The sequence below is a fragment of the Tupaia chinensis genome, unplaced genomic scaffold (genome assembly GCF_000334495.1).
Source record: "Tupaia chinensis unplaced genomic scaffold, TupChi_1.0 Scaffold147458_1, whole genome shotgun sequence".
NCBI classification, from domain to species: Eukaryota; Metazoa; Chordata; class Mammalia; order Scandentia; family Tupaiidae; genus Tupaia; species Tupaia belangeri.
In genome coordinates, this window is record NW_006207309.1 from 917,026 (window position 1) to 943,535 (window position 26,510).

At 39.6% G+C, this 26,510-nt stretch overlaps 1 protein-coding gene across 1 annotated transcript in view; it reads left to right on the top strand.

Annotated features, from left to right (window-relative positions):
- The window catches only part of ASAH2 (N-acylsphingosine amidohydrolase 2), a 99,596-nt gene that overhangs the window by 33,636 nt on the left and 39,450 nt on the right, over positions 1-26,510 (top strand). Inside the window, exons 5-8 of the mRNA XM_006169744.3 lie at positions 571-720; positions 7,988-8,164; positions 9,828-9,955; positions 11,103-11,180. Coding sequence (XP_006169806.1) covers positions 571-720; positions 7,988-8,164; positions 9,828-9,955; positions 11,103-11,180 — 533 coding nt within the window. The remainder of the gene's footprint in view (positions 1-570; positions 721-7,987; positions 8,165-9,827; positions 9,956-11,102; positions 11,181-26,510) is intronic.

The window sequence follows — 26,510 nt, forward strand, 5'->3', positions numbered from 1 at the left end:
ACGGGGTTGGATAGGCGTTGGTGATCTTGGTTCAGTGAGACAGCAGTAATGTGGAGAAGACAGGTTGAAATACCCCTCAGCGAAGATTACTTAATCAAAAAGATATTGTTTTCTTCAGAAAACAAAACCAACATGAGAAAGCCTTTGACCTTTGCGATATTCCTGGGCAATGTTGGGCAGAGGTAGGGAAGATACTGCCTTTTGTAGTCCCTCAGACAGGTGGGAGGAAAGGTTCCCTTTCAAAGTACAGGAAGACCTGGAGGGGTGTGGTAATGGAATTCTTGAGCCATGACAGCTCCCTTCTTGCCCACATGCCAGGGAATAGAATTTGCCACCCATGGATACTTTGCTTTTATGTTTTTCTGCACAAAGGATGGAAGCCTCTGCCATGATTTTGGTGCCTGTCTTTTCTAAGTTGTTCTTGAAAACACGCATTTGTGTTTTCACCACTCAGATCCAATGCCATGTGACTTTTCTTTTTCTTTCTAGAGTAGTCTGTTCTTTCATGTTTGTGCCTAATTTTTGGTACTAGGTGAGACAGAGCGGCTCTGATTGTCTCTTCCTCTTTAGATGGGCTATGCCAAAACTGGCCAGAATGCACGGGGCCTCCTCACCAGGCTGTACAGCCGGGCTTTCATCATAGAAGAACCTGATGGGTCAAATCGAGTGGTTTTTGTCAGCATTGACATAGGCATGGTATCCCAAAGACTCAGGCTGGAGGTAAGTGATTGAGAAGAGAAAGAAATGACATGGTGGGGGTAAATGTGTTGAAATGAAAAGTCTGGGGGTAAATGTGTTGGGAACTAAGTTCTCCTGGTTCTTCACCCAGTGAGTTTGTACTGCCTTCAACATTATAAATCTTTGACAATCTAGCAGATGATCTTACAAGAGAAATGATCCTCACTCTTGCAATCCAATTTATCTTGGTTGAAACTTGCTTTTAGGGACCAGCAGTTGGCGAGTGCATATGCCCAATAGCAAAAGCCTCTCCAAGAAAGCCCCCAAAAACAAAACTTGCTTTCAACTCTGCTGGTGACTCATCATCATAAATAATGCTAGAGGTTTTGTTTGTTTGTTTTTGTCTTTTGTTGGAAATCTTATAATGTTCCAGGTGACCTGCATGTATAGCTTCTCCTTTAATCCTTCCTACTAGAAGTTTGGGAATGTCAGTCATTTGCCAACCCCTCCCACATGTTTCTAAACAATTGAGAATAGATGCAAGGAGCCCAGTGGGAATTAAAGTGCAATGCTGAAATGAGATTGACTGTAAACTGGTAGTTACAGAAGATGGGTGATAGGCACACATGGGAACTCATTATATAATTCTGAATATTTTTGTATGAGTTTTAATATTTGTATAAGAAAGTTCTTTTAAAAGACATTAACATCAGATCTCTTAATCTTTTCTTTTTTTTTAAGTTTTGTTATAGAGCATGTACACTCACTAGAGAGAGAGAGACAGAGAGAAAAAGTGAGTGAGTGAGAGAGAGAGAGAGAGCAAGAAATCATCCCCCAGGGGAATGACCATGCCATAATCCACTTTTCTCCATTCTTCTCTTGGGATTTTGGACACACTTGCACATATACACCTGGCATGGTTTCAAGCTGCTGGGTCTGGGACTCAGACTGCAAGTTGGTCATGGGGTATCCAGCCTCCTTAACCTCTACAGCACCTGCTTGTCCAAGGGCTCTTCATATTTAAACTGTGTTATAGAATATGGAAATTTTTTCTATAATTTCTTCCAAATTTAGAACTTTTTACCGCTCTTGGGAGACAGTTGAGTCTAGCAGAGAGGTGTGTGGAGGGTCTTGGGCTGCCTGAGACTTGTAACAGGTAGAGAAAGAGGAAAGGGGGGTGGATAGGAGTGGAGGAAGTTAGTGGGAAGAGATAAGTATGGTGGAGGGGACAGAGGTCAGAGAAAGAGTAATATGCATAAACTTCCATTCCTCCTTCTCTAAGACAATTTATAAACCCTGACTCTTGGGAAACTGAAAGTAAGTAAGTTTCCAAAACTCATGGTAAATGGTGAATCTGGACTCTGAACACATGTATACAAAATCTCAGAGCCCCCTTTGTTACAATAGATATTAGTATATTCTCTTAGTAGGAAAAATGTGCTGACTACCTGCTTTTGAAGGCACTTTGTTAGTCACTTCAGGGATCACACAGATAAGTGACTCATATCTATGTCCCCTATGAGGTCACTGTCAAGTTGGGAGATAAGAGGAAGGATTGTAACAGAAAGAGACAGATAACTGTAATTCACTGGAGTAAAGTACAGTTGTGTATTTGTTATCTATTACTGTATAAAGCATAATGGCTTACAACAACAAACATTCATCATCTGCAGCTCAGGAATTGAGGAGTAGCTTGGCTATGTGGTCCTTGCTTAGGTTCTCTTGCAATCACAATGATGGCAAATGTTAACAGTCATCTGCAGAGTTCTCTGGCACTGGGAAATTCACTTCCAAGATAGTTCACTCATGTGGCTGTTGGCAGAAGGCCTCAGTTCCTTACTCTTTCTAACCAGATGACATGGCAGCTGGATTCCATTAGAGTAAGCAGCCAAAGAATAACAAGAAGGAAGAAGCCACAGTGCCTCTTATGACTCAGGTTCAAAAGTTACGCACAGTCACTTTCATCCCGTTCTATTCAATAAGCAAGTCATTAAGTCTAGCCCACACTCCAAAGAAGAAAAATAAGCGTTACTTCTTGAAGAAAGAAGTATCGAAGAATTTGTGGATATATTGTTATTTAAGACCATCACAAGAGAATTCAGGAAATGGAAATAGGAAAGCATTTTCATGGTGGAAATGACATTTCAATGAGCAGAATTTTAGCTGGCTAAGATGGGAAGGGAGAGATATCTGATGGAAAGGACAGCATGAACAGAGGAGAGCATGACAGAGGCACAGGGATGCTCTTTTTTGAGGGAGCGGAGAACTTCTGTTAGAGCATATGGAGGTGTGTAGGGGGGATGGACGTGGAAGGTATAATGTTCATAAGTGAAGAAAGGCTCAGGTGCCAGGCTGTTTATAATTCTGTGAGTAGTGTGGAGTCTTAGAAAACTTTTGAATGATGGAGTGCTGTAGGCATGATTTTTTTCTTGAGGGTGATGGATTCAGACAGTGATGTTTGACATGGATTGGAATACAGTGCAACGAGAGGTGGGGACACAAATTAGAAGATTCTTTAAATTAATATTGAAGTTCTATTGATAGATCCAGTTTGGAAATGGTAATCATTCTAGGTATTTCAAACAGAGGGGATTCAATATGGGAGAATTTTACCAGGTGTTAGAAGGTTGAAAAACAGAAAGGAAAGCTAGGGTCATGGGAGGATTTTTAACTATGCCTGACAATTATTCATATGTCCTGTCAGATTGGCACAAAGATTTTAAACCAATGGGATGACAGTGAGATTGTAGGAGATGAATTGAAATGCTAATGAGATCTGGGATGACTAGATACAAATGCTAACACTTACAAGGTAAGTGTTACTCATGATAAGCCAGATACAGTTCTAATTACCTTATAGATGTATATATCAACTCATTTAATCCTCCAAACATTGTTCTTTATGGATGAATAATGTTCCAGTGCATATGTGCACCACATTTTCTTTATTCATTGATTGTTGGCACTTATGTTGCCTACCTGTCTTATTTATTATGAATAATGCTGCAATAAACATGGATGTGGAAATGTCTCTCTAGCAGAGTGATTTCCTGTTCTTTGGGGACATACCCCAAAGTGATATTACTGGGTCAATTAGTGGTTCTGTTTTTATATTTTTGAGGAACTTCCATACAGTTTTCCACAGTGGCTATAAATTCCCTCCCTAGCAGTAATACATGAGGGTTCTCATTTCTCCACCACCTCACCAGCCCTTGTTATTTCTTTTTTCTTTTCGTTTTGTGGAGAAGTTTTTTTTTTTTTTTTTTTTTTTTTCTTCTTGGGCACGTGCACTCACCAGAAAGAAAGATAGGAAGCAAGAAATCACCCTCCAGAGGGAATGGCCACGCTGCAATCCCTTTTCCTCCACTCTCCTCTTGGGATCTTGGGCATGCACGCACACATGCCTGGCGTGAGTTTAAGCCACTGGGTCCGGGACTCAAACCGCGGTCGACTACATGATGGGAGTCCAGCGACATAGCCATTACGCTAACTGCTGGTCCCTTTTATGTCTTTTTGATAATAGCCATTCTGACTAGGGTTGGGTGACACCTCATTGTGGTTTTGACTTTCATTTCCCTTATGATCAGAGATGTTGAACATTTTTTACATGGTTTCTAGCCATCTGTATGTTGTCCTTTGAGAATTATCCATTCAGATTAATTATCCAGGTTTTAATTGAGGTTATTAATTTTTTCATGAATGAGCAGCCCTAAAGAACAATGATCGCCTGTCATTCGACACAAAATGGATGAACCTAGAAGATACAATGCTAAGTAAAATGAGCCAGGCTATGAAGGACAAATACTAGAAGTCCCCATTTGACATACACCAACTGTCTTCACTTTTCAGCAGAAGCTAAAAGACTTAAGGGCATAAAAGTAGAGAGAATATTTATAGATACTAGAAATTGAATGACAGGGGTGGGGGGTTTCTAGAGAAAATGATTAATAGACACAAGAATACATGTAAACAAGTGAAATAGGTTATGGAATGGTATACCACAGCAGGGTGAAAATGCTGACAATTCGATATATGTAAAAAATAACGAACAAAAAACAAGCAGAAAAAAATATCAAAACATAAAAAAAAAAATCAAAAGTGTACTGGGACTAGCAGATAACACAATGGTTACATCGACCACAGTTTATGTCCTGGACTCGGCAGCTTAAAACTCACTTACTCTGGGTATGCACGTGCACATGCCCAAAATCCCAAGAGGAGAATGGAGGAGAAGGATCGCAGCATGGCCATCCCCACTGGGGGGTGATTTCTCCCTTTGTGTGTCTCTGTCTCTCTGGTGAGCACACGTGCCCTCTAACGAAAATCTCTCTCTCAAAATAAGTAAGAGGTGAGATATAGACATTAATAAATGCTTCGTTCTGTGTTAAAATATCCTTCCTTTCATGAAGTGAGAAGCATGCTATTTATAATGGCTATTCACTGACGTTGCTGTTCAATGATAATGAGTTATCACATAAGACTTTTAAATTTCTTTTTTTTTTTCTTTTACTTTTCCTTAGAAATTCCGTGTTTCTGACTTCTGAGATTGTGGTTTAGAAAAAAAAATTTATGAACTGCTTATAGTCTTTTTTTGCTTTAAAATTCAACATTTATAATTTCTGTTTTTCTAAGAATTTAATTCTCTCTTTTTAAAAAAATTGTGATGGAGTATATGTGTGCACTTGTGAGAGTAAAAGAGAGCGAAAGAGAGAGAGAGAGATGAGCACCTTCCTCAGGGTCCAGTCATACTGTGCTCCCCTTCCTCCAGTTCTCTAGCCTGTAGTATCTTGGGCCTTCTTGCAGGTGGCCTGTATGTTTCACACTGACTTGGTAGGTCATTAGAACTGTACTTGTCACATGGGACCTGGCTTCTCTTGAGTCATGAATTACTGCTGTGCTGTGAAATTGGCTCAAGAAGTAGATTCTTGAATAGACATGAAAATTATACATTTAATTCTAAAAGCCTAATGTGATAGTTCTTTAGAAATAAAATAGGGTGGGGTTGGGTAGCTTTAAATTTGACTTGCAGTTCGTCACCCCACTCCAAGCTTCCTGTCTTGGCTACAGACTTGTAAGAATATCAGCTTTTCACTTTAGTTCCGCTTTCATAATGTCCCTTCATTGACTATTTTCCCTGTTTCCTGTTGACATTTCTCCTTCATGAGTGTGGTAGTTACTGTGCTGAAGAACATGTGAGAGTGATGAGGAGTTGGGCTGGAGGCAGGATAAACAGGAAGAAGATGGAAATCCATTGGGATGAAGGATGAGAGCTACTTAGTATAAAGGATGTTAGTCTAGTTACATCACATTTTCTTTCCACATTCACCTTGTAACACAGGACTGGTTTTGGTGGACATGGCAACCGAACAATCAGTTTTATAGACATGGAAAGGTTAACGAGGCTAGGTGATTTGTAAAATCTTCCTGTTTCATGGACTAGATGACTGGAATGAGGGTGGTGTAGCTCTTCACCTAAAATTAGGAAAGCATGAATGAATGTCTTGTGTGTGTTAAACACACAGCACATAAGCTGCTACTCCACTATGTACCAAGGGTGTGCTAGAACTGGCTTGTGCCTGCTCAGGAGAGTTGATTGTTAAATATTCAGGAGCATTGTGTAAGCTGGTTGTTAAATATTTGGTAGCTCAAAATTGATCATGGTAGGAGTATGAGGGGACTTCAGAAGGTTTGCAGAAAAATGGGATCCTAGGAAAAACATGGAGAAGAAGGGATTGTGACATGGCCATTCCTACTGGAGGGTGATTTATTACTTTCCCTCTCACTGTCTTTGTCTTTATCTCTCTCTCTCTCTGGTGAGCACATGCATATTAAGGCAAAATCCTCTGAAGATAAATAAATAAAATATGAGCATATATCGGTGCAAAAAATTGTAGAATTAGTGCATAGTTTTTTCATATTATGCATCTTTCATGAATTTTTTGAACACCTCTAATATTTATACTACATAAACAGGCAAATAATACAAATTAGGGATTTATTTTTAAAAAAGACAGTTTATCAGACTATGTAGGCCACACTCAAAGTAAACATTATTAATGGTTGCTTTGAACTTGACACATTTTGCAAATCATTTTAATCATCTTTCACAAAGAAACTGTAATAATACCAAACTAGATTGTAGCTGATTAAAGTATAATGGGAAACAGATCCTAGCAACATCACACATTTTCTCTGTTGTTTTCTTTCTTTTTTTTTTTTTTTAAGAGTCTTATCTTAAAAAATAATTTTTTTGAGAGGTTTTTACTATAGGGCACATGTGCTTGCCAGAAAGAGAGACAGAAAGACACAAAACGAGAAATCACCACCACCTCCGGGGGGATGGCCATGCCGCAATCCTTCTCCTCCATTCTCCTCTTGGGATCTTGGGCATGCACGCACATGCGCCCAGTGTGAGTTTAAGCCACTGGGTCTGGGACTGAAACCGTGGTCAACTACATGGGAGTCCAGTGACATAGCCAACTGCTGGTCCCATAAAGTTTGTTTTTCTCTATTCATCATAGAGCAAGTGCATGCATACAACACTTCAGACAAAGAGAGAGAAGCACCTCCCTGGGGCCTGACCACATTGTGATCTCCTTCCCCTAGTCCTCCAGCCTGTCAGATCTTGGGCACTCATGCACTGGTGTGTTTCTAGGGCTGACTGGGCTGGGAATTTGAACTGCGTGTGGGATCAAGCTTCTCTTGTTAATAGTGTTGAAACATTTCAAAATTGTTTTTCTTCATAGCATGTATCACTGTGTGATGTAATATTGCATGTTTATTTGCCTGTTTATTGTCTTTCTCCTCTATTGAAATGAAAACATTTTCAGGTAGGAACTTCGTATAATCCTTGTGCTTAGAACAGTACCTGAATATCGATGCTGTGTGTCAGTTGGTGAGTAGCCTAGAGTCCTGGTTCCGAGGTTAGAGAGGCTTGAATCCGGAGTCTGGCCTTGCCACTTATTAGATCATTGGGATGATTATCTAACTTCTGTATACTTCCATGTCCTCAGCCAAAAAAATGAGGTTAGCAATACCTACCTCTTGGGATTATCACAAAGATGTTTAAATGATGTAACATACATAAAGTATCTGGCTGAGTGCCTGCCTATATCAAGAATCTATAGAATGTCAGAGATGGCTATTATCTTTGTTACTATGTTCATAGACTCAAGTTTAGAGTGAAGGGCCTCTTGCAAGGGATATTATTGAGATGAATCACTGATTGAAATCATTAGGGCCTTGTTTGATGCTGAGCTCCCATGTTGTCTCTCCTCTTAGTTCTATTTTTTTTTTTTTCTTCTTGCAGGTCCTGAACAGACTGCAGAATAAATATGGCTCTCTGTACAGAAAAGACAATGTTATCCTGAGCGGCACTCACACGCACTCAGCTCCCGCAGGGTATTTCCAGTACACTGTATTTGTCATTGCCAGCGAGGGATTCAGCAATCGAACTTTCGAGTACATGGTCGATGGTATTGTGAAGGTAGGCATAGAGTATGCTTTTCTTTCTTTCTTTCTTTCTTTCTTTCTTTCTTTCTTTCTTTCTTTCTTTTTCTTCCTTTCTTTTCTTTTCTTTTCTTTTCTTTTCTTTTCTTTTCTTTTCTTTTCTTTTCTTTTCTTTTCTTTTCTTTTCTTTTCTTTTCTTTTCTTTTCTTTTCTTTTCTTTTCTTTTCTTTTCTTTTCTTTTCTTTTCTTTTCTTTTCTTTTCTTTTCTTTTCTTTTCTTTTCTTTCTTTCTTTCTTCCTTTCTTTCTCTCTCTCTCCCCCCTTCCTTCCTTCCTTCCTTCCTTCCTTCCTTCTCTCTCTCTCTCTCTTTTTAATCATGGCTTACAGGTGTGTTTCAAGTGGGGCGGTATGATAGGGAGAATGTCCCTGGAGGAACCGAGTTTAAGCATAGTCTTTGCACCTCTATTTCTTTCTCCTTCTTGACTCCCTTTTAGCATCTGGTGCTGAGCTGAAGGTTATTAGCTTCGAGGCATTGATTAATCGGAGGAGGGGCATTCTATAGCAGTAAGCCCCATACAACTATCTAAAGAGACATAAAAACATTTTATTTGTAACCCTTGTAAATTTTGGGGTCCCACATGGCCGATATTTCTCTCTGTACAAAATCACATGAAAGGGAATTTATCAAGGCAGTAAAAGTAATTATAAAGAATTCTAATATTTTCTTGTATTTTCCAAAGAGCAAGCAGGATCTAATTTATAAACACATCCTCCTCATTTCTCTATAGCAGCTTTAGGCTTTCAGGGGTTCCTTACTAATACCCTCAAATCCTTTTCTATTTCTGCTTTGAGTAACTTTTGTTTCTGTCTCCCATGTCTCCTACTTCATTATTTTCTTGCACAGAATCCTTGCTAATGTTTTTCTTCATTTATTTGCCTACCAGCTATAGTCCCTCTCTATTTTATTCTCACAAAGTCACTCCCAAAATTCAGGGATCCAGTCATAAAGGCAGAAACATCTCTAAGACAATGTTTTCCAAACGTTGGCCGGTGGTGTATTATTGGCTTATGAAGTCCACTTCATGGGTTGTAATAAACATTAAACAATAACAAAAAAATCTAAAAAAATAGATTGGTAATATTTTAGTGTATAACAGTAAATATTAGGGTGTCATTTACTTTGTGAGCTTATTTGAGGATACATATATCGATGTGTATTCATTTATAATGGAAGATATCTGTCTCAATGTGGCCGAGTCAAAAACATTTGACATCTGCCTTAGAAGGAGGTGGGATGGAGAGGGAGAAAGGTGGGAATATTTATATGTTAACAAGTCTCATCCCAATGCCATAAGAATCAAATCTCTTATTTTGGCCACCTGAATGGCAAATCGTGCTGGATCTAGCACTCCTGAGAGCCCGGGAGATGGAGCACTAGGAACTCATAGAGCTCAGGTGTTAATTACCCTGAGCTTCTCGGTAACACAGCATTTCTTCTGTCTCAGCCCTGAAGGCCATTTCTGTTCACCTTCAGAACTACACCAGCCACGCGGTTCTCCACCTTTTACTGCACGTGGGAACATGTAAGAGACCAAAGGAATTGTCCATGGGCCTCCTGTCTTCATACTGACTCAGTCATTAACCCCACCAGGATTTCCAAGCTCACATCTTCTTTTCTTCTTTTTCTTTTTTAACCTGCAGAGTATTGAGATTGCACACACAAATATGAAACCAGGAAAAATCTTCATCAATAAGGGAAATGTGAATGGAACACAGATCAACCGAAGCCCTTACTCTTATGCTCAGAACCCACCGTCAGAGAGAGCAAGGTGAGGAGGAATTATCAAAATGAAAAAATTGTTGTATTACCTTAGGCAACAGAAACAAAAATCTAAGCACAGGGTTGTTAGCTGATAAAGATGGTGGGATCCAAGAAGGGTAGTAAGCTAAAATAATTTAAAAATATGTTTTTAATCTAAAACAAGTAGGATAAAAAAGTGAATGTAGACACAAGCACCACTTTATCCACTTATCTTCCCACTTTGTTGGCTATAGGAGCCAGTGTGGATACTTGAAGGACTTTGGGTTTCCCATTCAGACACAGCTGTGGTCTCATCTAAGCTGTTCATATCCTGGCTGTATGACCTTTTGTGATGTGTTCATCTTAATTTATTGGCTCTCAGCTTTCTCATCTGTAAAATAGAGATAAAAGTGTGCATAACACATATTTTTTAGGTTAATGAATAGCTCTTTTATTACATGTTGTCTAAAAGAAATCATCTTAGTCTAAGAGAGTTTGGTAAGAGAGAGAAGATAAAGGAATCGAGAGTCTAGAAGGAAGAGTAAGAAATAAAGCCAACAGAACTGAGTGGAACAACTAAGGGAGATGATTATTTTGTCTTTTTTATGTGTGTGTGATGAACCAGATTGGGGACAGAGGAGAAGTACTGGCCTACTATGGCAGTATGAAATAACATATCATTTTTAACTTGATCACTTGACATTTTGTCTTTGCATATGGTTCAAAAAATTTCAAAGGTGTTGATTATTTTTACAAATATTATCTGATTTCCCTTCAAAGGACATAAAAGAGCACTCAAGTTGCAGGTCTTGAATGCTTTGGTTTTGCAAATTACCTACTTTGCAAGAGATTCTATAAAAAGTGATGTGAATAGAATTTCAAAGACAACTTTTTATAAGATATATATGTTAATATATGCTGCAGAGTGTTATATATACTATATAAAAATATATATTTCAGCTCAGTTGACCTAACGCTCCTAATTTTGACCACAATTGCAAACCATTTCCTAGGCTGAAGAATGAGGTTCTGGATACAGTTCATTGTACTATTGTTTGTCAGGAAGTCTTCTATACTGGGGGTCAGTTTTGTTTGGTGTTAACTTCCAGTGTTCATTAGCCTTGAGTGCCAGCTTGTAACACTGAACTGACTGAATTTCTTTGTTTTGCAACTAGGTATTCTTCAAATGTAGACAAAGAAATGGTCATCCTAAAAATGGTAGATTTGAATGGAGATGACTTGGGTCTTATCAGGTATTTTATTTCCTTTTTTTTTTTTTAAATAATTTGGTATGGGAAACTTTCCTTAATTACAGTGAGACAAAATGGAGTCTAGAAGTGCCATCAAATTCTGAAAATAAGTTGAATGGTTAAGAATCTAAACTCTGGAGTAGACACATCTGGGATCCAGCCATGGGTTCTTGGGCAAGGTTCTCAGCCTCCTAGGGCTGAGTTATTCAGCTGCAAAATAGGCTAATATAAGAATGACAAGGATGAGAAATCTTGGTGAAGAGCTTAGCACAAGGTCTGGCATATTACATAAAGTCTCAGTAAATATTAGTACATATTCCTTTATCAAGCTCTTGTATGCAGGACATCTATGATCTTAGATGTTCTGGTAGAAAGATAACCAATCAGGCAAGTGATTATGAGTTTGAGATTACTTGCTTGTTTCCTTAGAGAGATTAAATCTAACATAAGACATTCCAGTTAGGGATAAAAATAAGGCTGGATTATCTAGAGGAAAACGAATGAGACTAAAGTATGTCTCAGTACAAGGTTATGTACCACTGGCAGTGGCAATAACTGGAGAACCATATGGATTTGCTTCCTTCGAAAAGAAGGCATTTATATTCATTTGTGGTTTTGGTCCCTGCAGTTGGACGGGCAGCAGAATCCAGTAGGTGGGCAATGCAGTACCAAGCATTTTGATCTGAGACCATGAAAATAAAGCAGAAATGCCCTGAGGAAGCATATGATAGTGCTTAAGTGAAAGTCAAATGGCTTGTCTTCACCCTGGACTCTTGTTCTTATTAGCTATGGAATTTTGGACAAATTACACAACTATTCTATCTCCCAGTTTTCTTATCTTTGAGCATTTTTGAGCATGCTAAGGGGAAAAAAATGCATCCTTAAAATGTTCAAAAGAAGTGTTAGAAAGGAGATGAGTGGTTTTCCAGGTAAAATTCTAAAATATTGAAGTGAAAGAGTCTATAGGCTTTTTGGCTGTTCATGTGTCTTCCTTAAACAATTGTCTGTTGAGTTCATTTGCTATCTTATAACTAGGTTCATCATTCTTTTGGGGGGATGGGGGTAAGTTGCTTGAGTTCCCTGTATTTCCTGGTTATCAGACCCTTATCTGAGGCATAGTTTGCAAATAGATTCTCCCATTATGAGACCTGTTGATTAAATGTTTTAAAAAAAGTTATTATAAAGGTATAGTAATGTAAGCAGTATTATATTGTTAGAAGAATAGATAGAATAGAAAAAAAGGAGTCTATATGAATAAATTAACATTGAATTAAAAATATCAAAGTGGTAAAGAAAGATCTTAAAGCTCTGACTCACAGTTTGCCCATCAGGGTGGCCCTAAAACTTGGTGGAGAATAACATGGGATAAGGAGGTCAGGTTTTTGGGGTAAGTTTGATTTGAGTTTAAATCCCAGCCCTGCCTGCAATTTAGCTAATCCTGTGGCATGGGGAAAGTAACTTATCCACTTAGACCTAAACTGTACTATTTGAGAACGGCAATAATACTACCTCATAGGGTTGTCTGAGGATAAAACGAGATAATGCATGCAAAACTCTGGGTCTGTTCTTGGCATAGAAAAAGAGTTTAATAATTTTAGCTCAAAGATAAGGAACAGAATAAGATTCTACCTCTTCTAATTAACTCTGTTATTGGCATATCAGAGTGCCTGAGATTTTTAGCATGGGAGTTACTCCTTTGGGTTTAAAGCAGGGTCACTGAAAACTGATAAAATGTGCTACATGGGCTGATGTCATAGGATTCATTCTTCCATTACAATAAATTAGTCTATTGATTAGTTGTCATCAAACATTTAATTCAACAGACTTTCTGAATGTCAGAGCTATAACTATGTGTTTGGGGTATGCTTTAATGAATAGGGCATGCTCCCTGTCTTCAAAGCTTTTACAAGATAGTGGGGTGATTGGGACAGGAGACAGATAGAAATAGACAAGTGACCATACTATACATCAGATAACCAGCGATGATATCATGTGGGCATAAAAACATGCTGTGAGACTTTGGAGACGGTAGCACTGAGCATTCATTGAAAAATGAGCATTTCTTGAGAAAGTCTATGGAAGACTTTCAAAAAAAATGACCTTGTTGATTAAGACACTATGTAGTTTATCCTAGATGGGAAACTACACTTGGTATGTTGTGATGATACTCAGGGAATGAGTGTTAGGCAATATAATTTAATATAAAAAAAGTAATAAGCAGGAGAAAAAAAAATGCACATTTGATGACTGAAGAGAGTTGTATGGACACAACTGGGGTCTACTTTATAATATGTTCATTCTACTCCCTGGGGTTTATGCCTAGGATCAGATTTGGATACATGTGTAAGGATATGTCAGCTGTGCTAGCTAGTGGATATACTTAGACTAATTGAGTTCATTGGTAGAACAATTGAATGGGGGGGGGGCGGAAGGCATTGAGGGCAATCATGAATGTCAGGGACAATGGAGGAGGAAGATGGGACATGGCAGAGGGTGGGGATGGGGAACCTAGGATGGCAAAACAAAAGGCAAGGTATGCAGGACACAAAAATTGGGAAATCATTTGCTGAGAACATATATGTTGATGTGCTTGATTGAGCCAATGCACAGTGTATTTTGGATGGAAAATTCATATGTGTGTTGTGACGAGAAAAAAAAAATTTATAATAAAAAAAAAATGACCTTGGATATAGACTTCAAAGGAGTCATGGAATTTCTCATGGAGTCATGAAAAACAGTGAGAGGCAGAGTGTGATCTAGGTCAGGGGTGGGTGAGAAGTGAACTGGAAAAAGGAAGCTAGCTCTAGATTAGGTAGCATGACAGTATGGAATTTGATTAGGAGAGGGTAAGGATAAGGACGTACATTTCTAATAAGACCGAGGATCCTAAATTTCTTGGGAGAACAAGGTATGTTTTCTCTTATGGTTTCCATTTAACTCTTGACTGAATGAGACCATATACCACCCCGTCTTATTAGTTTCTGAATCATTTAACAGTGGAAACAGGAAACTCAAAAATGTCATCCATTCAGCCAGATGTTCCTTGCTTATAACTATATGACATATCTGGAAGTCCCAGTGTCAACTGTCAAGGTTATAGTTAAGCTTCTCCATCTGCCATGCTTAGCACCCTGTAATAACTTTCCATTGTTTCTATAGCACCATATGTTTTCCTTGATGTAATTGCTCCTATAATTGTCTCTTGTTGCATAGTGATAATTACTCTTGGAATACATTAAAAGTGATCCAAAACATAAAGTCAAATCAGCCACCACATGTAAGTTAGACTCTCAAGAGGTGAGGAGTTAGGGAGCACAGACTCTCAGAATTGCAGAGCATGGAAATGACCTAGTTCAACCTTCACCTGGGGAACACAGGCCTAGAAAGGTGATGAGATCTGGCTAGTGTCACAGCAAGACTATCTTTTTCACGCTGAAAACCATAAAACCATACTGGAGTTCATAATTTATCCCTTGGGGATTCCTTACTATGTTCATTTTTGTCCTGTTCCTTCATTTAGTAATCTGAACTAGGCACCAGTAGGTGCCTTTCATGTAAGGCTTTCCAGTCTTTGAAACAAAGTAGTGCCTGCCTTAAAATCAGGAATCAAATACCTGTGTCAGTGCTCCTTGCATAAATCCCTTAAATTCTCTGAGACTTGTTTCATAAATGTGGACCATCTCTTAATGTGGGTACCACATCTATGCTCCACATGGAAGGTATAATTTACTCTTTCATTTATTAAATATTTATGGAGTAAACAGGTGATACTTGAGTTATGATGTGGTTGTATCTTGGTAAATGTACGTATAGGGTCACTGGGAAAGTCATGATGCATGCTTGTATAGAAAAACAGAAAAATTTGTCATGACTTTTTCAACAACTTAACAAGTTGGAAATATAAGTCAAAGAAACATTTAATATACCTAACCTACTGAACATCATGGCTTAGCTTAGTCTGTCTTAAATGAGCTCAGAACACTTCCATTAGTGTAACACAAAACGTATTTTAAAATGAAGTGTTGGATAGCTCATGCAATTTGTTGAATGTCATACAGAAAGTGAAAAATAGGATGATTGTATGGGTAATGAAAGTATCGTTTCTATTGAAAGTATATCACGTTTGCATCATCATAAAGTTGAAAAATCATAAACTGATGCATAATGAATTGGAGAATTTGTGTGTGAATTAATCTTAGGGACACACTGAGGTGCAAAATTAAATGTAGTTGTTCCACTTACAGGGCTTACAGTCAAGTGATACAGATGAAGGGTTCAAATATTCATACAATACTTCTGAAATGATATTTGGATTAAATGCTAAGAATTATATATCAATTATACAGTTGAATTATATTGGGTTAAGCTAAGAAAGGTATATAGAGCTATCTTAAGGAATTTCATCTTCTCAGAGAGATTGAGAAAAGTTAGCCTGAGGAAGTGACCATGGGAGCTGAAAATGAAAGGAATAGTAAGAACTAACTGGCAACATGGCAGATGAAAAAGAATTTTTAATTCAGATGAAGATGCATGTGCAAAAGTCCCATAGCCCATTGGAAGCTCTACTCGAAAGTCTGTATGGGTGGAATGCAGAGGACAATGGGCAGATGTTATGAGATAAAGAACTACATATTAGAGACCAGCAGTTGGCATAATGGCTATGTCTTTGGACTCCCATGTAGTCGACCGCGATTCGAGTCCTGGACCCGGTGGTTTAAATTCACGCTGAGTGCGTGTGCATGTGTGCCCAAGATCCCAAGAGGAGAATGGAGAAGAAGGGATTGCAGTGTGGCCATCCCCCCATGGGGGGTGATTTCTTGCTTTCTGTCTCTGTTTCTCTCTTTCTGGCGAGCGCACGTGCCCTACAGCAAAAACCTCTCAAAAAAAAAAAACAAAAAAAAAACAAAAAAAAAACAAAACCCAAAAAGCTACAGATTAAATAACATGGTAAAGATTTTATTATTTTATACCAAGAAAAATGGGAGATCATTAAAGTTTCATCTGGGATTGTGAGTGGGGGCTGCCAAAGAGTTAGGAAGAGCAATGATTTAAGGAATGAAATCAAATTAGCACGAGAGGCTGAACGGTGATGCAGTGGTAAAATTTGATGTTCTTAGAGGCAATTTCACATGCGTTCTGGTCTACAGATCTTTCTGAGTACATCAGACATGTGCTTGCCCATGGTCTGGGGTGTACTGTGGCATCAGGGCCTGGGGCGGGGGTGTGTGTGCTTACTCACTCGCGCGCGCTCTCTCTCTCTCTCTGCCTCTCTTGCTCATAGAAGTAAATTCATACACTTAAAATATTATGCATGTGAAACTACTCCATAAACCATTAAGCTCTCCACAGTTGTGAAGCCACCATCTGCTCCAATTTATCTAAGTCAGGAAAATATTTCTATCTCTTTGCACTTTTTTTTCCTTTACACAAATTCTCCAGACATGCAGAATGTGTTCAGGAGGCTTTCAATTGTGAATTACAATGTAAACCATGTAGCATTTACAGAACTCACTTGGGAGATGCTGGAAACTCCTCAAAGACTGTGTCCTCAGTGGAGGAAGAGAGCTCCTGATGTGTTAAGATACCATATGTAGGAAGAAACTGTGAAGGGCAAAGCAAAACAGATGTTTCAAATGTCTGCATCCAGAAGAAAGTCAAGGGTTGCCCCATGGTTTAATGGTTAAGGGAGCATAATCCCACATGGCAGGTCAAGTGGTTCAAATCTCAGCACTAGTGGCTTGAAAAACACAGTGGGTGCATGTGTGCATGCATTCCAGATTCTGACAGTGTGGAAAAATGGAGAAAAGATTACAGCATAAACATACCCCAGTGGACAGTGTTTTCTCCCTTTCCTTCTTCCTCTCTGTCTTTTTGTCTCTCTGATAAGTGCACACACCCTCTAGCAACAAAGAATTATGCAGAAAGTCACAGGGATGTCATCTGAGTGGCAGCTCTGGTGAGAGGAAGAAGCACTCTTCACACAACAGTCCTTGTGAAGGCAGCTCTGGGAGTGGCAGTGGTGGTGGTGAGGGGGACTGGCTTATTTGCTCAAGCATGCTGTGGCAGAACACACTTTTCTTGCTCTGCTTCCCTTCTTCTACTTCTCCCCACTCCCTTCCCCCCTTCCTTCCCTCTTCTTCCCTTCTCTTTTTTTCCTCACCCTGTCAGGCTTCTAGGAAGCCAAATGACATGGTTCCTATTCATGGTGCTGTAAGGGAGTAGGCAGTTTGAATGATTGCTCTGTTACCTTTGTTTTATGCATGAGAGAATTTCAAAAATTCATGCAGACATGAAATTAAAGTACAGTTTATCTTGGTATTAAACAATGAAATCCATGCATACATAGTCTCTTCATAATACACAGTTTCCTTGAATTTTCTTTTCATTTTTTCTTTTAAAATTTTGCCACAGAGCTCACACATTTATTGGAGAGATACATGAAGGCACACATACACACACACAGAGAGAGAGACACACACACACACACAGAGACAGAGAGAGAGAAATGAAGGAAGTGAGGAACTCCCGCTCCACAGGGAATGGTCACGCTGCAATCCCTTTTCCTTTATTTCTCCTTTCAAGATTTTGGACACTCACGCATATGTGCCTGGTGTGTTTCTCAAGCCACCAGACCTGGGACTTGAACTGCACAGTTAGCCATATGAGATTCTAGTCATCTTAATTGCCATGCCATGGTCTAGCTCTTTCCATGAGCTTTTGAAGTCTTCTAGTACTCCAAATGTTTTTATCCCTATAGAATGGAGTCTTACAAGAGGCTCTTTACAGGCACATTATAAAAACAAACAAAAAATCAGGGGCAGTGATTTGTGCAAGCTATTTGAGTAATTTGTGTAAAAACTTGGAAAAATCCTATTTGTTGAATTACACTAATGTATTCAAATGATACTGACTTGAACAACTTAGTTGCACTGTGCACGTACGCATGTGTGTAAATCCGCTCTACCATCTACGACTGACTTGGTGAACGATAACGTCCGACTATTTAGTCTCTATGGCCCTCTCGGCTCTACTCTTTGTACTCTCACTTCTGTCCACTAAACTCCCTTGAAATTGTAAGTGCTGAAACCACAGTGACTGCCCTTCATCAAGCCATTCTTGGCTTCTCCTTTTTCCACCTGGCTTTGTCTTTGCCTTCTTAAAAGCCTTCTCCATTTGCACTAACTCTGGTTCATAAAGCCCTGTTCTCTTCCTATTTCCTTCTATGACTTTCTTTTTCTTCCCTGTTCTACTGCTTCTGTGTTTTAAAGCTTCATACTGTCTTTCTACTCCACCTTTCCTATCCTCTTGCCCTTGGCCTTCCCCACATAAGCTAAAGTTGTGTTTTGATAGTTGAGTTTTCATCCGTATCTGGTCCTTCCACACATAAAGTGAAGGTGCTGAATAACGACTTTTCGATGACAAGGCTGATGACAGTTAACTAATGACAGATAAATCAGGCTTGTTTGTATAATTTATTTAGGATGCTTTATATAGTAGTTTCACTCACTTTTGGTACAGAAACTTTTTTTTTGGAGGGGTTTTTGTTACAGGGTGCGTGCACTAGCCAGAAAGACAGAGGCAGAGAGACAGAAAGCAAGAATTAACTCCCCACGGGGGATGGCCATGCTGCAGTCCCTTCTCCTCCATTCTCCTCTTGGGATCTTGGATGTGCATTCATGCGCACCTGGCGTGAGTTTAAGCCACCAGGTCCGGGACTTGAACCACAGTCATACAGAAACTTTAAGTATTTGGGCTAGCTGTTTCCCACTATATAAGATGGCAGGTGAAAAAGCTGCAAAGCAGGATACCGAGGAGAAGAAACCTGAAGTCAAGAGGCTGATGCCAGTGGCAAGGTTAAAAAGGGTGACCCCAAGGCTAAAACGCCCAAGAAGGGGAAACCCCATTGCATCTGAAACCTTGTCCAAGTCTGGGGCATCGGCAGATACTCCCAGTCTGCCATGTATTCCAGGAAGGTCATGTCAAGAGGAAATACTTGGCCACTAAATCCAGGATCAAAAAGAAAAAGGAGGGTTCTTGCAACTGTCACAAAATCAGTTGGTGGAGAGAAGAATGATGGTACCCGGGTGGTTAAACTGCACAAAATGCCTAGGTATTATCCTACTGAAGATGTGCCCTGAAAGCTGTTGAACCACAGCAAAAACCCTTCAGTCAGTGTGTGAGAAAGCTGCGAGCTAGCATCACTCCTGGGACCATCTGATCATCCTCACTGGATGCCACAGAGGCAAGAGAGTGGTTTTCCTGAAGCAGCTGAGCAGTGGCTTGCTACTTGTAACTGGACCGCTGGTTCTTGATCGAGTTCCACTGCGTAGAACACATGAGAAATTTGTCATTGCCACTGCCACCTCCACGAAAATTGATATTAGCAAAGTAAAAATCCCAAAGCACCTTACTGATGCTTACTTCAAGAAAAAGAAACTGCGGAAGCCCAGACACCAGGAAGGTGAGATCTTGGACACAGAGAAGGAGATATATGAGATTTCAGAAAAATCAGCGTAAAATTGATCAGAAAATTGGGACTAGCAGTTAGCGTAATGGTTATGTTGTTGGACTCCCACGCAGTCAACCGCGGTTCGTGTCCCAGACCCGGTGGCTTAAAACTCACGCCGGGTGCTTGTGCGTGCATGCCCAACATCCCGAGAGGAGAATGGAGGAGAAGGGATTGCGGCGTGGCCATCCCCCCTCGGGGGGTGATTTCTCGCTTTCTGTCTCTCTATCTCTGTCTGTCTGGTGAGCACATGTGCCCTATAGCAAAAAAACAAAACAAAAGAAAACCAAAACCTCTCCCCCCAAAAAAAAATTGATCAGAAAACTGTGGACTCACAAATTCTACCAAAAATCAAAGCTGTTCCTCAGCTCCAGGGCTACCTGTGATATGTGTTTGCCCTTACAAATGGAGTTTATCTTCACAAATTGGTGTTCTAAATTTTTTGCCAAGAACCTAATTAAATAACTGATCATATATATAAAAGGAAGTATTTAAGCTAGCCCCATAGCCTAATGATTCAAGGAGTTGGATCCTACAAGGATTCAACTGTGGTTGGACTGTGGTTTGAGTCCTGGCCCCAGGTCCTTGAAAAACACATAGGGTGGAGGACTAGCAGGTGGCGCAGTGGTTAAGATGTTGAACACTCCCACATGACTGACCATGGTTCGAGTCCCAGACCTGGTGACTTGCTTTCTCACTTTCCCTCTCTCTTTCTCTCTGTGTGTCTCTCTCAGGTCAAATTAAAATAAAGGAATGCATAAATAACATTAAATTAAAAAATAGTTTTTTAAACAAAACAAAGCAAAACACACAGGGTGTTGGACCAGCAGATGGCGTAATGGTTACATTGCTAGACTCCCACGTAGTTGACTGCTGTTCAAATCCCAGAACTGGCAGCTTAAACTTCACGCCGGGTACGTGTGTGTGTGCCCAAAATGCCATGAGGAGAATGGAGGAGAAGAAATTGTGCCATGCCATTCTCCCAGGGGGGTGATTTCCTGCTTTCTGTCTCTCCGGTGAGTACACATGCCCTATAGCAAAATCTCTCTGTAAAAACAACAAAACGAAACAAAAAACACACACAGGGTGCTGTGTATGTGTGCCCCCAATTCTGACAGGTTGGAGAGGTGGAGAGGAGGGGATGACCCTGTGACCATGCCCTACTGGAGGGTGCTTTCTCCCTCTTTATTTCTCTCTATGTCTCTCTCAGGTGTTCACACGTGCCCTCTGGCAATTGAAACAAAACAAACAAACAAACAAAAAAACAATGTTATCTCTATGCACTGAGAACATTAAGTGATGATTCGTTTAGTGACACTTCATATCTAACAATGGTTTTATTTATTTATTTATTTTTTTGGTCTCTATGTAGTCTCGTGTTAATATATAAGGAGGTCTTGAAAAATTTAATGGAAATGCATGTCATGAAAGAAGATGCATGGACTTTAAAATGTCTGCACCAAAATAAACTCATACTTTAATTTCATTTTTCCATGAACTTTTAAAGTACTCATAGCTGACCCAGTTCTCTGAAAGTTAGAATTTGCCATGTCTAGTTTTCTATTATTTTCTTTTAATCTTTCTTTGTTCTTATATCTTTAGGAATATCTCTTATGAATATCATACAGCTTTATTGTTTTATAGTCCGACATATTTTTGTTTTTTGAAAAAATTTTGCCATAGGGTGCACGTGCTCGCCGGAAACAGAGATAGGCAAAGAGACAGAAAGTGAGAAATTACCTTCTAGGGGGATGGCTGCACCACAATCCCTTCTCCTCTCTTCTCCATTCAGGATTTTGGGCACACATGCACACGTGCCCAGCATGAGTTTCAGCCACTGGGTCCAGGACTTGAATCATGGTCAACCACGTGGGAGTCCACATAACCATTACACCATCTGCTGGTCTCTTAGTCTGACAATTTTTATCTTTTAATGAGTGAGTTTAATCTGTTTTCAGAAACTGTGATTATTATATACCTGGTCTCTTCTGTATCTCTCCACTGTGTGCTATTTGTCTCACTTTTTCCATGCTCCTTTTTTCTTTTTTTTCCCACCTATTGGATTGATAGAGATTAAAAAAAAAATATCTTTAAGTGGCTATAATGATGACTGTAATGACCTAAGCATAGCTCTTTTCCCACATATTTTATCCAAAGTGACTGCCCCATCAAGAGGTGGAGATTGGGTCAGCAGGTGGTGTGGTGGTAAAGGCTCTGGTCTCCCACATGGTTGATGGCAGTTCGAGTCCTGGACTCAGGTTCTTGAAACTCAAACTGGGAGTGTTGCATGTGTGCCCAAAATCCCAAGAGAAGAATGGAGTAGAAGAGATTATGCATGGTGGTCCCCCCCTGGAGGGTGATTTCTTGTTTTTTGTCCCTCTGTCTGTCTCACTGGTAAGCACATGTGCCCTATAGTAAAAAATCTACCAAAAAAAAAAAAAAGTAAAGAAAAAAAAGAAAAGGAAAAAAAGGACAAAAAAGAACGAAAGAAAGAAACAGAGGTAGAGATTGTGTCTTCAGCCTTTTAAAATCTGGCTAACCCTGTGATTATCTTGATCAATTGGAAATGGCAAAAGTAACACTGTGCTAATACCGGGCATAATTTTTCTTTTTCTTTTCTTTTTTTTTTTTTTTTTTTTGTAAATAGACCTTATTTTTTTTCTTGGTAAATAAACTACTCTTTCAAAACACTTTTAGTTGAACAACAAAATTGAACTGAAAGTACAGAGTTCTCATATACATTTTTCTCCTACACATCAAGGGTCTTCCCCAGTTCAGGAGCTCCCTCGGAGTGGCACCTTTGCCTGTCAGTGGATGAGCCTGCCTCAGCACATTGTTACCACTCGTAGCTTACCTTCACTCACTCCTGGTGTTGCAGCAAGTTGTTTTTTTTTTTTTTGTTTGTTTGTTTGTTTTTTTAAATTTTCTAAACATGTCTTCTAAAATTTCAACAATGAGAAAACCACTGAAAAGTCTAAAAATTGTTTGATAATCCTGGGACGTAACTTCTATATACATTTTGATACATAGTCTTTTTAAATTTTCTCTCTCTCTGTGTGTGTGTGTGTGTGTGTGTGTGTGTGTGTGTTGTTTTTAGACGGGGTCATACTGTCACAATCCTCCTGCCTCAGCCTCCCTTGCAGCTGGACGACAGACATGCACCTCCATGCCTGGCTCTTGCAGAGAGCATCTCACTGTGTTGTCCATGCTGGCTGCAAGCTTGCATTCCTCCTGCCTCAGCCTCTGGGACAGCTGGGACTCAGGTGCACATCACCACACCCCGCTTAAACATAGCCTTGTCGTTTTTTTTCTAAGCACGTTTATAATTTTAAACTTATTATTATTTTTTTACCTTTTGTTTTTACCAGAGGGCATGTGCTCTGTCTTAAGAAAGAGAGAGAGAAAGCAAGAAAATACTGCCCACCCCCCATGGGGAATGGTCATACCATAATCTCTTCTCCTTCATTTGTTCCTCCTTTTGGGCTTTTGGGCATGCATGCACACGTACTGATGTGTTTCTCAAGTCACTGGGTTCAGGACTTGAACCATGTAGTTGGCCATGTGAGAGTCAGCCACGTTAACCACTGGGCTACAGGCTGGCCTCTATCATTTTTATTTTTAAGTGAGATTTTACATATACACTTTGGTAATTATTTTTTAAGCAATACCTTAAGAATAGCTTTCAATATCAATTAGTATTTTTTAAATCGCCACTTAAAAATTGCATCGGATATATTGTAGTCTAATAACTAATTGGTAATCCCTTGGTATTTAGGTTGTTTACAGTTTTTTTTCCATTGCAAAATAAATTATGTCAAGGCATTCTTGAAAGATATCATGCATATTTGCCAGTAATTTTCTTAAGTTAAATTCCTAGAAGTGGGATTGCTAAACCAAAGAGAATATTGGGAACAGCAGATAGCATAATATTATGTTGTTGGACTCCCACATAGTCTACTGTGGTTCGAGTCCCGGACCCGTTGACATTACTCACACTGGGCACGTGACATATGTGTCCAAGATCCCAAGAGGAGAATGGAGGAAAACGGATTGTGGCATGGCCACCCCCCGGGGAGTGATTTCTCACTTTCTGTCTCTCTGTCTCCCCTGTTTCTTTAGCAAGTACACATGCCGTATAGCAAAAATCTCTCCAAAACAAAAACAAAACAAAGAGAATATTTATACTTTAAATTGACAAACGGCCTTGTTTTTCATGCTCTTGCCAATCTCAGTTTTATTATGCTTTACCATTGTTGCCAAATAATAGGCCCAGGAAAGTCAAATCTATTATTTTACTTGAATTTCTCCAATTCCTAGTTATGCTGAATTAAAACAATATATTCATATTGGCCATTTCCTGATTCATACCATTTAGGGCATAAGAAATTTGAATGCCCTGACTTAGTAGAATCCACCCGAATCACGTTCTCTCTCCAATATCTACAGGGACCTTTCCCCTTGGGATTTTTGAAGCTAACAAAAGAATGATTGAAAATGCGAATTTCTTCTCTGAAACCGGTAGTAGACATATTCTCTAGGATACTGGCCCCTGCTTCCAGGCCTCTGCTTCCATTTAACTTCAGAAGGGTTCTTCTGGCTGCACTTAATCTTTTTTCCCCCTCAATCTGAGTGATCTGATTTTTATTCATTGTTTTTGCTGCCTCAAAATTCAGGTTGCCCTGGGCCTAATAAATCCTTCCAGCACAACATGATGAAACACCCTTTCCTCTCTCGCCTTAAAATAAATAAATAAATAGTTTGCAACAGGTGGGATTAGGAAAGTAAAAAAGGGTTGTGCTAGTCAAAGTAATTAATGCCAAGTGCCACAACAGAACATGAAATCCTGGTGTCTTGACACATGGAACACTTATTTTCCACACCCAGTACGTATCATGAAGATTGGGTGGCCCCTCCACACACTTGTTACTGGCCATAATTTTTTTTCCCACACCCCACCCTGGAGGTGGGGTGGGAAATCAAGCACCTGAGTATGTTGTGAGCACTCATATATTCACCACAAGAGGGCAGGGTGTCCTCATGGAATCCCCATATCATGTGAGTTGACCATACATGCGTTGCATGTGTCCAACAGCACCCCCCGCCCATATATGTGAACATTGTGTTTATCTTCTGAATCATATATTTACGCTCAGAGCTTTGTATTTCTTTCCTTTATCACCTCGTTATTAGCAGCAGCAGCTGGAGCAGCAGGTGTATCTGTCTCGGCATCATCAATAGTGAATATGTAGCCCATTCTTAGTATGGGCCAGTCTTTGTGCTAAGAAGTTCACACGTATTAGTTCTTTCAACTGTCAAGTGCTGTGCTGTTGAGACAGCTGTTACTGTCATGCTGTAGATGTGCACACTGGGGTTCAAATAGGTTAGGCAGTGTGCATGACTTCAGAGTCCTTAGAGTCCTAGGCACTGTAATCCATAGCCTTTGTATTAGTGTATGACGGAAGCCACACTTTCCCGGGCTGGGTGGCATATTGTTTTAGACTACAGAAACGTGTTCTTTCACAGGTCAGTAGGTCAGAAGGCCAGAATCAAGGTGTTGGCAGGGTCGGCTCCTTCTGGAGGCTCTGAGAGAGGAGTTGTTCCATTCTCTCTCCTAGCTTCTAGTGACTGGCATGAATCCTGGCTTCCTTGGCTTCCATCTTCTATCACTTTCTTCTCTATGTCTCTGGGGTCTCTCTGTTCTTTTCCTTTTGTTATGAAGATGCTACTCCTTGGATTCAGGGCTCATTTTAACCAGTGTGATCTCACTCAATCTTTATCTAATTATACCTGTAAGGACTCTATTTACAAGTGAAGACACATTCAAAGGTTCTAGGTGGGTCTGAATTTTGGGAGACATTATTCAATTCCCTACAATCTTCTATATTGTATTTACCCAAAGAGCTCCCATGAATCTTCATGAATGTTACCTTTGAATGGATGCACAAACTTCTGTTTCCCTGTTTGTGGATTTAGGTTGGTAAGGGCCACAGCTAGCACATGGGGTCTTGGTGTAAGTGACACAAAGAAACTTGCCCCATTCTCCAGGCTGACTGAGGTTCCTGGTTAGACGGGCAAGGGCTGCACTGAAGCCTTGTTAACTCCTTTTGCCAGCTACCTTAAAGGTACAACCCATAACCTAGATATGTGTCCCAGGTCTGAGAAAATAGAACCTGTGGTGGGTTTCTTACTGTTTCAGAATATTTAAAAAGCTTCATTTGCATTTGACTTTTCTCTTTTGGAGTAGAAAATGCAGAGACTAAACTGAAATAAGCACTAGAGGTCTTTTGATTCAAGTGCTTCACTTAATAGGAGAAAAAAGATATAACATCTGCATTAATGATTGTTTATTGATTCACAAAGCATAGCTGAAATCTATTCTTTTTCAGTCTTAGAAGCAGAGATTATAAAATTTAAACAAAATTTGCTCTAACCTAGGATATCCCCAATGTCTTGACTTTCCTTAGTATTTTCTCCTCAATATTCAACGTGGTCAGATATTTTCTCCTCAATATTCAACGTGTTGACTCAAGCAGAGCCCTATCTAGCTATGCCATGGTCATTATTTACAAATATTTGTCATCAGGGACATAGGCATCCTTTTATGTCTGTGTCCTCAGTTCTTCTGAAATTAAGTAGGCCTTTCTGCCTCTCTTTTGAACTTTGCTTTGAAGAATATTCTTGGGCAGATAAAATAAATTGTATGTATAGTCTTTTTTAGATTAAAATGACCATCTTTCTGCATAGCTTTATAAATTTTCATCTGTTATCATAGTATGTTGGTTGCTGTGACAAGCATGATATTTTATTTCACTTTTTTCCTTTTTACT